The sequence below is a fragment of the Cyrtonyx montezumae genome, unplaced genomic scaffold (genome assembly GCF_038088225.1).
Source record: "Cyrtonyx montezumae isolate F1298 unplaced genomic scaffold, pur_monq_1.0 scaffold_34, whole genome shotgun sequence".
In the NCBI taxonomy this organism is placed as follows: Eukaryota; Metazoa; Chordata; class Aves; order Galliformes; family Odontophoridae; genus Cyrtonyx; species Cyrtonyx montezumae.
In genome coordinates this window covers 5,141,445-5,155,422 of record NW_027072039.1, presented here as the reverse complement: position 1 = coordinate 5,155,422, position 13,978 = coordinate 5,141,445, and the positions used below count along the sequence as shown (strand labels likewise).

General features: G+C 39.9%; 1 protein-coding gene across 1 annotated transcript in view; it reads right to left on the bottom strand.

Moving 5' to 3' along the window:
• SVEP1 (sushi, von Willebrand factor type A, EGF and pentraxin domain containing 1) overlaps window positions 1-13,978 on the bottom strand; it is a 113,547-nt gene that overhangs the window by 31,500 nt on the left and 68,069 nt on the right. The window contains exons 25-34 of the mRNA XM_065745238.1: window positions 13,063-13,220; window positions 11,599-11,800; window positions 10,832-11,007; window positions 9,605-9,729; window positions 6,711-6,834; window positions 6,015-6,185; window positions 4,121-4,294; window positions 1,743-1,862; window positions 850-1,026; window positions 20-104 (exon numbers count right to left, since the gene is read on the bottom strand). Of these exons, the coding sequence (XP_065601310.1) occupies window positions 20-104; window positions 850-1,026; window positions 1,743-1,862; window positions 4,121-4,294; window positions 6,015-6,185; window positions 6,711-6,834; window positions 9,605-9,729; window positions 10,832-11,007; window positions 11,599-11,800; window positions 13,063-13,220 (1,512 nt within the window). The remainder of the gene's footprint in view (window positions 1-19; window positions 105-849; window positions 1,027-1,742; window positions 1,863-4,120; window positions 4,295-6,014; window positions 6,186-6,710; window positions 6,835-9,604; window positions 9,730-10,831; window positions 11,008-11,598; window positions 11,801-13,062; window positions 13,221-13,978) is intronic.

Below are 13,978 nucleotides of genomic sequence, written 5' to 3'. Positions count from 1 at the left end.
TTATTAACATGAGTCCTACCTGTAGATCACCTTATTGCGGTATGTAAAATTTGAGCCCCATATGGCACTGTTCTCTGGAATAACAGGACGACCACAGGATATAGCTTTAAAAAGACAGGATCACAAGAGAAGTTGATGCAGACAAATAAAAAAGAACAGAAAACCAGAATTTTATTTATTTTCGCTAAATAGGTTTGAAGAGAATCCCCTGGAAAAATTGTTCTTGGATAAGCTGTGGCTGACACTTAGGGCTCTTTATTTGTATTCAACTTACAGAGAGAGCTGAGTAACTGGAAATAGGCAGATACAACTGTCCTGCAAACCATACACTTTACCATCAAGAGAACTTCACCTCTTACTAAGGACAAAATCTTTTCTTTTTCCTTTGCCACCCTTTCCTTTTGCTCTGTTGCTCCACCTCATTAGTTCTGGTTTTCTAAATCAATTTTCACAATTATGCCATGTATGTCCATGTGCACCAGCCTGTTGCTTCGTGTGCTGAAACACTGTTAAACACATTTCAAGGCATTATTTTCCCACACGTCGCTTGAAAACAGGAGGCTGGGTGGAAAAGAAAGACATTTTTAAAGCTTACATTAAGAAAAAGGTAATGAGATGAACCTACACCTTTGATACTTTGGAGAATCAAAAAATACTTTGCAGAAGTATCCCAGTGTGAACATGCAGACTGCCAGAGAAACTTTAGTTGGTGCTTACACCTCTTAAGAAAATACTGATTTCAGGCTTGTGACTCAAGGCTGCTAGAAAAATTTCATTACCTGTCATGGCCTCTAAACCACTAATCTTCCCCTTTTCACCTCTGATCAGCATTCCCCCCAGGAACTACACCTTCACAATATGGTACTGAGTGGCTCCACTCTCCAGACTCCATGCACGTAAGTTTGCTCATTCCTGTCAGCTGAAACCCTTCTTCACAATGAAATGTTACTTGACTGCCAACACTGTACGTGTTCCCATACATAAGACCATTTGCTGGGTTTCCTGGATTTCGACACTTCACCGGTTCTGAGAAAGAAGAAATAAAACTATTAACAACATCACTACAGTTAAATGAAAAGTTTTAGGAGATATTCCTGAGAATTTCCCAAAGCTAAGAAAACAGAACATTTGGAAAGCATCCATAGGCCAGGTCTGCTGACTTTTCCCTGCTCTTTCTGTTAAGTGACAGAAACTGAAGGCCTGTGCAAGTAAGCTAATCTTGATAAAGCACTCTAAGTGTAAGCACTCTGACTATTTGCATTCATTGTCAGAATCAAATAAATCTAGCAGTCACTTATTACTCCGTGAGCAAAAGCTCACTCCTGTGTGTCCAGTCCTCGCTTAAAATCAGCTCAGTCATGTTTTATTCCAACCTATAACACATCTTTACTCAAAGCCACCCAGCTTAATGTTTTCATAGGCAATTCAACTCCTACTCAAATGCCTACATGCAAATATTTCTTCATTACACAGCTCTATTAAAAAAATTGGCACACTCTGCCATCCTCAGCACACATGCTGCACATGCAGGAGGGCATGTCTTTTGTAACAGAATCCAAATGACAATTTTGTCAGTCATGCTCTTAATCACAACCTTGTTCAGGCCAAAGCGATTAGGAGCAGAGAGCAAGCTTGCTCTTGTACCTCCCTAGAGCCAATTATTGGCAGCTGTCTTCCTCAGCCAAAGGCAGTGGCCTATAGAGAATTTTGGAAGGCTAGCATAATGTTTTTCTTTCCCATACCTGTGCATTTTTTACCATCTCCTGTGTAAGGAGGGATGCAGGTGCAAATATAGGATCCATTTGTGTTGAGACAGGATGCATGCTCATCACAGTCAGATCCAACAGCACATTCATCAACATCTACAATAAAGAGACATAAATAAGATGTCTTTAGGATGGTATTTGTAATACCCATTTGATTCTAGTTTCTGTTTCACTGTTAAGAGGAATTGCTTTAATTAGTATAATTAAAAATTGTTTACTTCAACCACAGTTTTGATGCTTCAGCAAAAAGATTTGATTTTTAAATTAGTATTTATGTTTTCCAGGTTGCTTACTTTAAAATACTGTAAAATGTGAAAAAATTGAATAAAAATTCCTGTTAGTCTTGAAACAATGCTTCCACAATAATATTTTGCTTCAAAGCAGTGAACTCACATGCTGCTATCTACCAGTTTGGACAGACACTAAAAGGGATGGCTTTTGTGTGAAACACTCACCAGGAAATCCTTTAGACCTCAAACTTCCCAAATGTTGTCCCAAAGAACCTTAGTCAGTGGGGGAAACATTTTCAACCATAAAATATCAGAAAAGTTCCATCTTTGCTGACAAGACTTACACTAGACTAGGAATGAGAGGTGTCTGCATTTGACAGGAAAGTTAAAATGAGTTCAAAATACATCAGTTACTCTTATTAACCATTTATATGATAGCAGTGCCTAGAAATGCCAATTGATAACTTATGCTCCATGTCACCTGGTAATGTACAGCAAAAAAATCCCTGAGTCCAAATGAACTCCTATGAGATTTTTGACTGAACAGAAGTGTTCTTGATAAAACAATGAGTCATAAATTGCAAGGGGTGAATTTCAAAACATCTCATTGAAAAATAGTGGTGACAGGGATTAATCCTCCTATAAGCCAGATCACTATGAGGTAGAACAGTTCTTCATTTCAAAATCTTTCTAGAGGGTAGATGCTGATCTATGTCCACTTCAAGGCATAAAAAACAATAGAGTTAAAAAACCAAGATCTTCTGAATTGATGTGTTGACTCCTCACTGCTGAAGGAGCCTGGCCAGCATGGAAGATTCTAACAATGCTATGAAAAGAAAGGGAGTTTCTCTCTGACAAGCAGAATGAAAATGATTCACTAAAATCAAAGCTGTTGCCAATTACACAATCATCAGGAGAATTAAAAGTTGAATGACTGCTCCTCCCGTAGTTTCTTTTAAGACAGGGAAGATTGGAAGGACACTGAGTCACCCATAATAGAGCAAAAGAATGCCCTAGGGCATTGGTGTATGGCATATGTGCCAGGGTTTGTGAGTGCCTAACTCGAGAGTGAGTAAGAAAGGCAAAGGATGGACCAGGGTTTTAATTTAATTTTTGTTTTCATTTTCCACATTTATTCTCCTATAGGAAACAGAAGACGAGCTGGAAGGTGAAGCACAGGGAATTTCCTTCCCAAATCACTCTTCCTACTGCAGAGATGTTCAACGATGTGGACAGCCTTATTCTGAGTCTGGTCATGTTAATACCTTTGATTAAAGAGAGGAACAGACTGGATGATCTGTTTGGAGGATCTTAGAGTACCAAAGGATTAGATACTATAAAACAAGATGGATCCTGCACTGAAGAGAATTTTGGCAGAATTTTGGCTGTTCTCTTGACTTTTGCTCATTTTCACTGGAAAAAAAACAAACAAACCCACACCTAAGTTTTGTACCTATGTATTTGGACAAAACAACCAGTCAAATAAAACAGAAACAGGTTATTACCCTGCAACTCATATTAGGCATGAGTGAGGCAGCAGCAATTTGAGTACAGCTTGTCAGTGTATTCCAGGGGGTTCTGCAGGATCTTACAAGATACATCTGGCTCGCTGTATGTGGCAGACAGCTGGTCTCTCACCTTTTCTGAGCCCCTAAATCTACATCTGCTACATCAGATCCAGCTGACTAGGAAGGAAGCCAAGGTATGGCAACTATGTGAGCTGCGTCCATAACTGCACTCTCAGCCTTCTCAGTGCTGCAGCTGCTTCCTGACAGGCACGATGAGGAGCTGGGAAATGCAGAGGTCATAAGCAGAGAATGCAAGGACTCCAAGACTAAGTGAATCTGAAAGAGAGATGCTGGGAGTGCAACACAGGCTTATTAGGTAGGGAGTACAGGGTAGGGTCTTGGACTTAGAACAGGTTTGAGAAAGAAAGGTATCAGAGTGGAGTCCTGGCTTGCCACAGTGCTGAGCACAGGATTTCAAAATTGTGCATATTTTGGAATGTGATTTCTCAGATTCCACCTAGCTTTCACGATTTCAGAATGAAACCACCCAAAACCAAGAGCACAGGACAAATACAAGATTGTCAGTCCATGCAGCAGTATGTATGGCATGTCTCACCAAGGCATGATGGTGAAATGCTGCTCCAGCTCCCATTGTCCTTGCAGAACATCTCAAAGTCACCCAACAAATAGTAGCCAGTGTTGCACTGATAGGTAATGGTGCTGCCAGCAAAAAAGTCCTCAGCAGCATAACCACCATTTTCTAAAGGTGGAGGCACTCCACAGCTGATTCCTGCAATGTGTGTGAAAAGAGGGCACAAACATTAGCAGAGCAGACACAAACTGACTTCAGAATAATTTCACATTCTCTGGAACAACTCTGGAAACCCATCCACAAGAGGGCCCAGAATTTTTCTGGAGTAGCTGACTGAGCACAGGTCCAGCAGTGTCTTGTTTTGTGGGCACCTGTCAATCAGAGACTCTCCAGCCCTTGACATTCTGCTATCTTTGGAGGAGAAATCTGTGACTAAGATCCTGGAAGATGTCTTTCTGTCACAATTCCTCTGATAATCAATGATCGTCAATGGGTTTTAGGGAAAAGCTAAGCTTGCATGGATGTTCCTGTTATTTCCCCTCACTGAAAAACAAGCTCAGTGTTAGTGCAATTCAACAGTGCAAAATCAGCAGATTACTGCAAGGTCACTGTACTAAACTAAGATCACAGTGAGACTAGAACTTCTGACACATAACCCTTAGCATCTCTTCTGTAGCAATTCCCCAGACCTTTACAAGGATCAAGCAGTAAGTGTTTAAAGCCCATGGCACTGGAATTCTGGTAGCAGAAAAGGATCTCAGTAAAGGCAGTGATTACAATGAGCCTGACGCAGGCAGCAGAGGAGTCTTTACTGCCTAGGCCTGTACTACACTGCCCACTGCAAAACATGTTTTGTTTTTTAAATCAAGAAATAGCTATCTTCATCCTACTTTGACAAATCAAGTTCTTGTGGAACAGATTGAGAAAAGTCAGTGGGTAAGCCTGGCACTCAATCATTCAGCATACTTGTGGCAGGTCTGTTTGGAGCTATGTGATTATGTGGAAAACTGTCAGGCCCAATACAGAGAAATCAGACAACACTTCCAGAGTTCTGGCACTATGTCACTGTTAACACACCAAGAAAAAGCAAAGCTTTCTATGCCAATGAAATTCTGTTCCACTGAAGAGGACTTGCTTCTGGCTAAATCCTCACAAATGTGAAAAATAAGAGACTGATCCTGAATTTGGATTATGAACAATTGCATAAAGAAGACATGAAAACCAAATATAGCCTAGATCAAGCCACTTTTAAGGTATTTTAAAAAAAATTGATGATTAATCACCAAATCTCTGATTAGTTTTGGGACCATGCGTTAACCCACTTCTGGAACTAATATGCTGTTCTGCTGAAAAGAGAAATATACTCAGCTCTGCTGTATGCAACTATGCTGTATGCAAGTCACAGAAGAGCAAAAAAAATAAAAACACAGGAGAAGATAGGACAATGTATGAAGTCTAGGTCCTAGAAGAAATTCTAGAAGAGTCTTCCAGAAGTGTCTTCTAAGCCCTGACAGAAGTATCTGATGTCTTTAAAGAAATTACTCTACATACACTAGCACAAAGGATTTTATTTCAAATTAAACTCAAGTGATTTTGAAACTCGGATTCTCTCATGTTTGCTGTGCATCTCCCACATTCCTGGTGCTATGGGGAACAAAAGCTCAGAGTATCATTTTGCTGATTCACATGGACTCACCTCTGCCACGGGCATTAGAAACTGACTAAAAAAGTGTCACAATCAGATCACAGTGTACTTCATGCTCAGCAGAACTTGGGTTTAACTTAAAAGCACATCTGCATATGCTGTAACATGGGCAGATTCAAACACATCATAGTTGCAGGGACGAAGAGACCATGAATTAGGGCCTAAACAGAAGTCCAGGTTTCCTAACCCTGCCAGCCCACTGAGACAACTCACTTTCACAGCGTGGGAAGGGTCGTGTCCACTGTCCCATGTTAAGGCAGTGCTGAACAGAGTTTCCCACTATCTGGAAGCCTGGGTCACAGGAAAGGCTGACTTTTGACCCTGGCTTTAAATCAGATGAAGAGGCACGCAGATGTGGTACAGATCCTTGCAAAGATGGACAATCTGTGGACAAAATGCATGCATACAGTAAGAGGTACATCAGTGCACTGAAATGAATACATTTCTTATCTGATTTCATGATCCTGGGTAAGTTTATCCAGGAGAAAGTTTGGGGAAGTGTTATGCTAAGCTACATCCCACTTGGATTCAAATAGTTTTGAGAATCGTCATAATGCAACACAAGGAAAATAATATGTAGGAAAAGAAGTGAGAAGACAGAAGGTATTTTAATAGCATCCAATTACTTCTTTAAGAAAAGACAAAGAAAACCTTCTGACCAATCACCACCTTCACTCCTTCTCATCTCAATTCAGGAAGTAATAAATCTCTGTCAGAGATTCCAATGAACTTTTGTTACAAAAAATGTGGAATTTGAGGAATGAAGAACTAAATGTCCCAACTGTTAAGTTATCAAAATAATTTATGCGAGGTTTGTAGGACAAAGGCTGCAAACCAGCATACTTAACCTCATAAAATAGTCATATGACATTGTTCAGAAAATAGGCTTGTAGAAAATAAGGTTCTAACCAGCACAGAATACACTCTTGTAATCTATCTTCACTCTTCCCACAACTCCTGGAAGGAAATCTGGCCAGGCTAGCACATTTCCTTTTTGGAGTTCTTCTGGACAGGATGTAGCCAGAGATTTTACCTATGGATTTAAAACAGGTGATTAGTTGCTGTTTAAGGAACAAGTAAAAGAAGAATGTTAAAGAAGAAATATCTTCTATGTCTGTATGCAATATCAGAATAAATCATTGAGTGAGGCACGTTACCTGTCACATCAAAAATGGTGCTTGAAAAAAGTGCCTGTGAGATACAAGGGCTTTGAATTCATTCTGTATTACCTTTGCTCACTGTAAATCCAGGAGCAAAAGGGAAATATAGTTCCAGAGTGTGACTGGGATTAAGTTGCATTATTGCCACATGACTATCCACCACCTTTCTCCCTACCAGGGCAGAAGTAATAATATCTAAGCCACAGAACTGCTGTAAAAAATCATACATGCCCTAAGGAGGTCAAATATGCAGTAGAAGGATAATGAAGGATTTCCTGCTCTTTTAAGATATTGAAGAGGGAAGTGATCTGTGGAGAAAAGATGATTATTCATTTAAGAGAACATGTTAGTAATTAGGCTATTGAGACTACTTCCTATTCCTTCCCCCTGCTGTGTTGGTGGGTTATTCCAGAAATTATGTGTCAGTGAGAAACTTTTTCTTTAACACCATGAAAAGATGATTTAACAAGAGCAAAGATGAGCAGCCCAGTGGGCTGGGTACATCTCAGCACTGCCATCTAACCCACACAGTGTAGCTTCAGGGCACAGCTAGCTGTTTTAAAAGCCCAGGTGTGCCCAGCTCCTGGTGGGCAGATGGATTAACTGCCTTTGTCAGAAGAGTTGCTGGCTTCTGTCCAGTCTTGAGAGTATCAAATGAACTACCAAAAGCAGTGTTATTATACTGCTTGTTTTTATGAGAAGGGAAGGTGTGTCATGGACCTCACGCTGAATTTTTCTCACATGACTCCTGCCTTGAACTTGTTTGGTTGATCAGAGCCAAGAGCAAGCTTAGCTGGGGAAGACTGTGATCTGCACTGTTTGTACAGAGCCCATTTCAAATACCTCACTTCAGCAGTCTGCACAGATGGAAATAGCTAAGGACAAGGGCTGCAAAGCATCTGCCAGGAACTTGCTGGGAGATTTTCCCAGCGTGGGCCAAAGAGGTATAGCCTTTCAAAGTTGTATGGAGGAGAATGATGTGCAGGAAGGGACCTCAGTCTATATAGATAACCTCTTTCTGCTGCTATTCAGCAACGAAAGAACAAGTCTATGCAAAATAAACACACATGTGGATAAGCAACTAAAGCATACAAAGAAAACTGTTAAAGAACAGACTTGGATCTTCTTTTATTCACAGCACAGCATAGCCATGTCACCCCACTACACAGCAAAAAATAGGAAGGTAAGACAGTGAACGGCTCTAGCTGGCTAGTAAAAAACTGGTAATAGCAGAGATAATGGTAGCAATCTACTATCACAAGCTTTATAATGAATGAGTAAAAAGTTTAAAGTTCTAAAAACTTTATTTTGGCTCAGTTCCCTGTCAGGTTTCTCATTTTTTCAGATAAGCAATACAGATCCTGCAAATGACAGGCACGATTTTCTTTGGCTGTCAACAGCATTAAGGAGAGGTGGACACTGAGAAAGACTCAGAACATCCCACTTAAACTATTCACCAGTGTGTCTTGTATACACTCATTAGCTTCGTAACTGCTAGTGCAAAAAACCTTGAAGATTTGCCTTGGTAATGAATCACATGGAGATCTCAAAGGCCAACAGTAGCAGCAGATTAGTCCTGAACCCAGCAGAAAACCAAAGCAGTAAAGAAAAGGACAAAGAAACAGTGATGACATTTAGATGTTGGAAGCAAAGATTCAGCTTTGCTTCTTTTCTATTTCCTGCTCATTTAATTACTTTGGATCACGGATAAAACTGTGATAAACCACAAAACAATGGTACAACTGTTAAGATTACATCAGGAAAGCAGCCCCTTCCCCCCACAAAATGCCTCTGAGTTTAAACTTAAGTATTTGATACTCAAGTGCTACCAAGTGATTTATAATTTCTGTCTCACCTTCAGGTATGAAATAGCAGTGTCTGGCAATAATGGAAATAGCAGTATCCCTGCTGTGTGAATACAGTAACAGACAGAAAATCAGGAGAGAAATTATCCCCACGCATCAGTACTTAATATACCACAGTGAACATACCAGAGTGGAACAGAAGCCACAAACTGAAGAATTGTGAGGTTGCAGAAGGACTTAAAGAAAAAAATATTCACTCTGCAGATAACCACGCAGTGAAACTTGCCCCTTTGAGAGGTTGTGGGATCACTGTCCTTGGGGACATCTTCTGACCCACTTTAACTCTGTGGAAGCTTAGTGGCAAATCTGCATTTTGGTACCTGAGTAAATGTAACCTAACATTCAGTTCCTACTGATCATCTAGACTTTTCTTGGCACGATATAGCTCAAAGATTTTTCACAGTGTCCAATGCATTAACTGAAATTATGATGCCTCCCATGTGAAGTTTTAATGTGGCTTTATATAGCAAGAGGAGGGAACTGGAACTGGTAAACAAGTCCTGATATCATTCCACTGGGTTTTCTATCTGTTAATAGGTTGCAAACTTTTGTATATAAGCTTCTTTTTCAAAGTAACTTAGCACAGAAAAGCTCATGCAAACTGGAAAATTACTTCAATGTTATTTTATTCTATCTTTTCTTAAAACTAGACTTCTTCCTATTCTAATTATACTATGACAGAACTTCATCTGCTACCAGAGATTGGATCCTTGAATGCCTTTCCAAAGATCCATCCTGTGCCTAGATTACTATGCCCAACACTGCAGTAAGGACTCACCTGCTGTGGAGACAAGACATGGTCCCAGATATTGAGCTGACTGATTGAGCCAACAAAAGATTCAGCTGGATTAAATCCCTCTCCTTTCTGATCTTGCTCTTGTCCCAGCACAAGTGCACCACCACCTAAACTCAGAGACATGAAGCAATATCTTAAAGCAGCAATCCCCACAGGAAGAATGAACAGTAAAGCAAAATTTTGCTACCTTATATTATTAAAAATCTTAGTGTTGGTTCTAGGAGATAGTGTCTAGCCAGCCCTTACTGTGAAATGCATTACAATACAATGCAAAACACAGCTTGAGCAGGAAGGGCATATTTCACAGGGCCAGGTTGCATTTCCTGCCTTAAGGAAAGCTTAGATTAAATGTGAATCCAAACCCTGTGAAGCACACAGATTATTAGAAGAGAAACAACATTCCAACATGACACACAAATTTTCTCACACAGATTACATGGTTATGCATTATGTAGGCCACAGGAGTGTGTGGACAATGGGCAAAACTTAATGAAGCCTACACATTTTGGGTCTTTTCTCTGGAGATAATTTCAGTGCTGTTGGAAAGTAAATGGAAAAGGAAAATGTGCTCTTTTTTTTTTTTTTAGGGGTTTTTTTTTTTTTTTTTGGTATGGGAGTTTCTAAATAAATCCTGAAGGTGGTGATATGAAAACACTAACAAAATCAAATCTCTCTGCTGCAGCCTAATGTCAAGCATTTCACAGCAATTTGATGCTGAAGGTTTTCCTTTTTCTGTGTTCTGATCCTACTGGAAAGACTACGGAGCACAGAAAACAAATAACAGCAAAACCCATCTTGACAGGATGAAGTACAACACAGCTTTAGGAAGACATCTGAGAGTAACAAACAGGAGAAGGCTAATCTGATGAACTTTCAGCATGCATTTCTACAGTTAATGCCAATTTAACTTAAGGTTCTTATGTGAGAAATACACTGTCTCAAAACCATTGCAAAAGCTGCTCAGCATAGGCTCCTTTGTGGACTAAACTGTACCACCCTCAAAATAAGCTGTCTACTACTTTAGCACAGAAATGTGCACTTGGTCTTCAGTAAGGCTGAAGGATCTGTCTTCATGAACAAAAGTAGCAAAGAAGACCCTTGCCTCAATATTGAAAACTTGCAAAAACACCAAAATAATCATTTCTCTGTGGGTACAGAAAATTTAGCAAAAAAAACCACCAAAAATTAGGCAACACAAACACAGCATACCAGGGATTTTTGAGCCAACAGAGAGCCCACTGCCTCCATCAGATAGCTTTCCATCAATATACACTCTCCATGCCCCATCCATGCATGTCCATGTGACTGCAATGTGATGCCAGTTACCATCATTCACTGAAGGACAGTCTGTGATTCTCTCTTTTCCATTTACATACAGAACCCAACTGTGTGGAAGAAAGATGAAAGACTCAATTGCATGCAGCAACTTGAAGAACATGGCCATTCCCACATGACTCAAAGAAATGCTATTGTGCTAAACAAGGTGTCTGAATCACACTAGAAACCTCTCCAGAAACATTTGTACCTTCTGAGAGAACCACTATGATACACATAGTGCAGAGAAATATGTAATGTGTTCCTGTATCAAAACATGTTGATTCAAGTTATGGCTGAAAGATGCTTTCCTGAAGTTCCCACTTGAATTTAGTTTTGCCTTTGGCATCACATCACAACCTCAGTGCTAAGCTTCAATTTTTTACAATTGCTATTTCAAGGCGTCATTTAAATGATGTAAAAGTAGTCCAGATAAAAACATTCTGCTTCATTGTTTTCTTGCAATTACTCTTTAAACTTAGCAAGGAATGGAGAAAACAAAACAATTGTTAAACAAAGCAATGGGGAAACTCCAGGTAAAGTTTGCATGCAGTTTTCCTATCCCAAGATAGGCAAAGCTGAAATTCAAGGCTATGCTGTTTATGTTTTCTTTAACAATTCAAGATGTCTTGTAAGCCAAGAAAAGAAGAACTCTGGTTTACCCATTGTAGTCAGTCAGAAGAAATGCATTATCACTTCCATTTTCCACTGCATAAGAAATGGGAGTTCCATAGTTGGTGGTGTCAGTGGATTTCATCCAGAATGTACATGTGATGTCACCAAGCGATGGAAGAACACCATCAAGCATAACATACCCATAGATACCAGAGACTTCAAAATCAAGATTGAAACCAGAGGACTGTTCTGCAACAAAGACAAAGAGTTTTCAGAGCCACGTTCCAGAAAACCCAGAAACAGTACTGAATGGATTTTAATCAAATGTAAGAAAATGGAACAGAACCCATCTACAAAAACTATTCCCTTTAAGTTGGTCAGAGTGAGAAAGAACATAGAGCAGATGAGCATCAGCCAGCATATAGAGCTTTCCACAGCTAAAAAGCACAATGGATTTGAAGAAATATGACTGAAATAGCTGATAATCCAACAAAGAATGAATGTGAACGTTGCACAGGATTGGATATGCTTTTCAGTCTCCTGCCAATGAACTGACACCACCATCTGCCATCCAAAAAGCTGTGATCATGCACAGGAGTCAATATACAAAAAAAAAAAAGACAGCAAATGAACAAAAAGCTTTTTTTTTCCTGAACTGAAATACAGTGCACTGGTGTAGAATGCTTCTGTGTTGTACATATTTAATGCAGAAAGGCATGCATTATCAGAATATTACATGCAAATGTACCATCTGGAGCTCTCTGGAGGAAAGCTAGGTGTTAAACTCAGACACAGGATGTGGTCTAAAAGATCTGTATGTCCTCTACTATCTTTGCAATATCAACATGATTTCTCCCTAGACCTCGTCTACAGAGCCTGCTTTGGCAGGGGGGTTGGACTCAATGCTCTCTAGAGGCCCCTTCCAACCCCTACAATTCTGTGACTCAACTGCTGTTCAAAGGTTCACCAACTACTAGTAAAATAGTACAATTTTCATGGTTTGGCTAGAAGACCAATGGAGCTGAATGTCATCGTTGTGTGGTGTAACTCCACCATTACCCAGAGAATTGCACCAGATGTGACACAGTTTAGCTCACTGTAGGAAAGCTGATACCCTTAGTACTTTTAAAGCTGAGACTACTGGGCCCTACTTAATACCTCTACAATGCAAAGTCCTGCAAGAAATACAAGAGAAACAAAGAGCTAATTAACTCAAATACACAGAACACACACAAATCATACTTGATAGACATTAAGGGTCTTAAAATTATAGACCTGTGCCTTAGAAAAGAAATGCATACAGATATGACTTAGCACACATGGTGTTAACTTGTTTGCAATCGTATGTATCAACACTGCAGTCACAGAGGCTTCACTCAGCCTTCCAGAAGGAAAGGACCCACCACCCTATCTGCTTTCTGAGGAAGCGGTATGAAATCAGTTCAGCCAGTGCAAATTCTACCCCAGAGCCTTAGTCAAGCCACCTTTTTCTGACACTTCGTCCTGTGTACCTGTTTCACACCTGCTGCCTGTAAAGCCAGGAGGACATTTACAAACGTACGAGTTCAGGGCATCCACACAGGTGGCATGGTTTAAGCAGGGGTTGGAGGCACAGTCATTGATGTTCACTTCACAGTTCAGTCCTGTGTACCCTGTCACACACAGACACCTGCGGGGGAAAAGAGAACACACTTCAAATATGATTGCTGTAAAAAAATTCCAGGCTTAAGACTAGGTCTGCAAATGGGAATGCCATCACTGAAAAATGAGCAGAATGTACATTACAGAATAAACATAGTTTTATTTTGTTTGTTCCTTTTAAGTATACTTGTGTGCTATCAGCTGATAGGGCTGCAGGATTTTAGTTCTTAACAGGGATAATATGATATTTAAATCCCATATCTGTGTTTCTTCGCATGAAACTGGGAGGATTTATTCTTGGATTCCCATGAGTGAAGCATCCCTTCTAAAGTCTAAAGAATTACAGATCAGAGGTGCTCGGCCTTGCAGGTAGAGGAATATTCTGAGGGAAACCAAGATACCTGAAAGGTACAAAAACTTCCAGGGCCTTGGGGAGGGAAAGGCCTGTTAAAGACAGACATTACTAGTTGGTTCGTGTCTCCACTGTGATCCATGACAGGACATTCTTACCAGTGTTTGTAACAGATCTGAGTTCAGATACCCTGAAGCATAAATAATAATTTGAAAGATTCCATTAGTGCTAGTATTTTATTTTTTTTATACTCTCAGTGTCATGTAGGCTTCAGAAAATTAGTGTTATCAGATATGTATCTTACCATCAGTTACTCTAGAAGGAAGCAAGCTCTTGAGATTTGAGAAAAGTGTAGTTCTTTCGAGCTAAGAGTATTAAAATATGTCCTGGTTTTATCTAGGATAGAGTTAACTTCTTTACATAACTAGTACGAT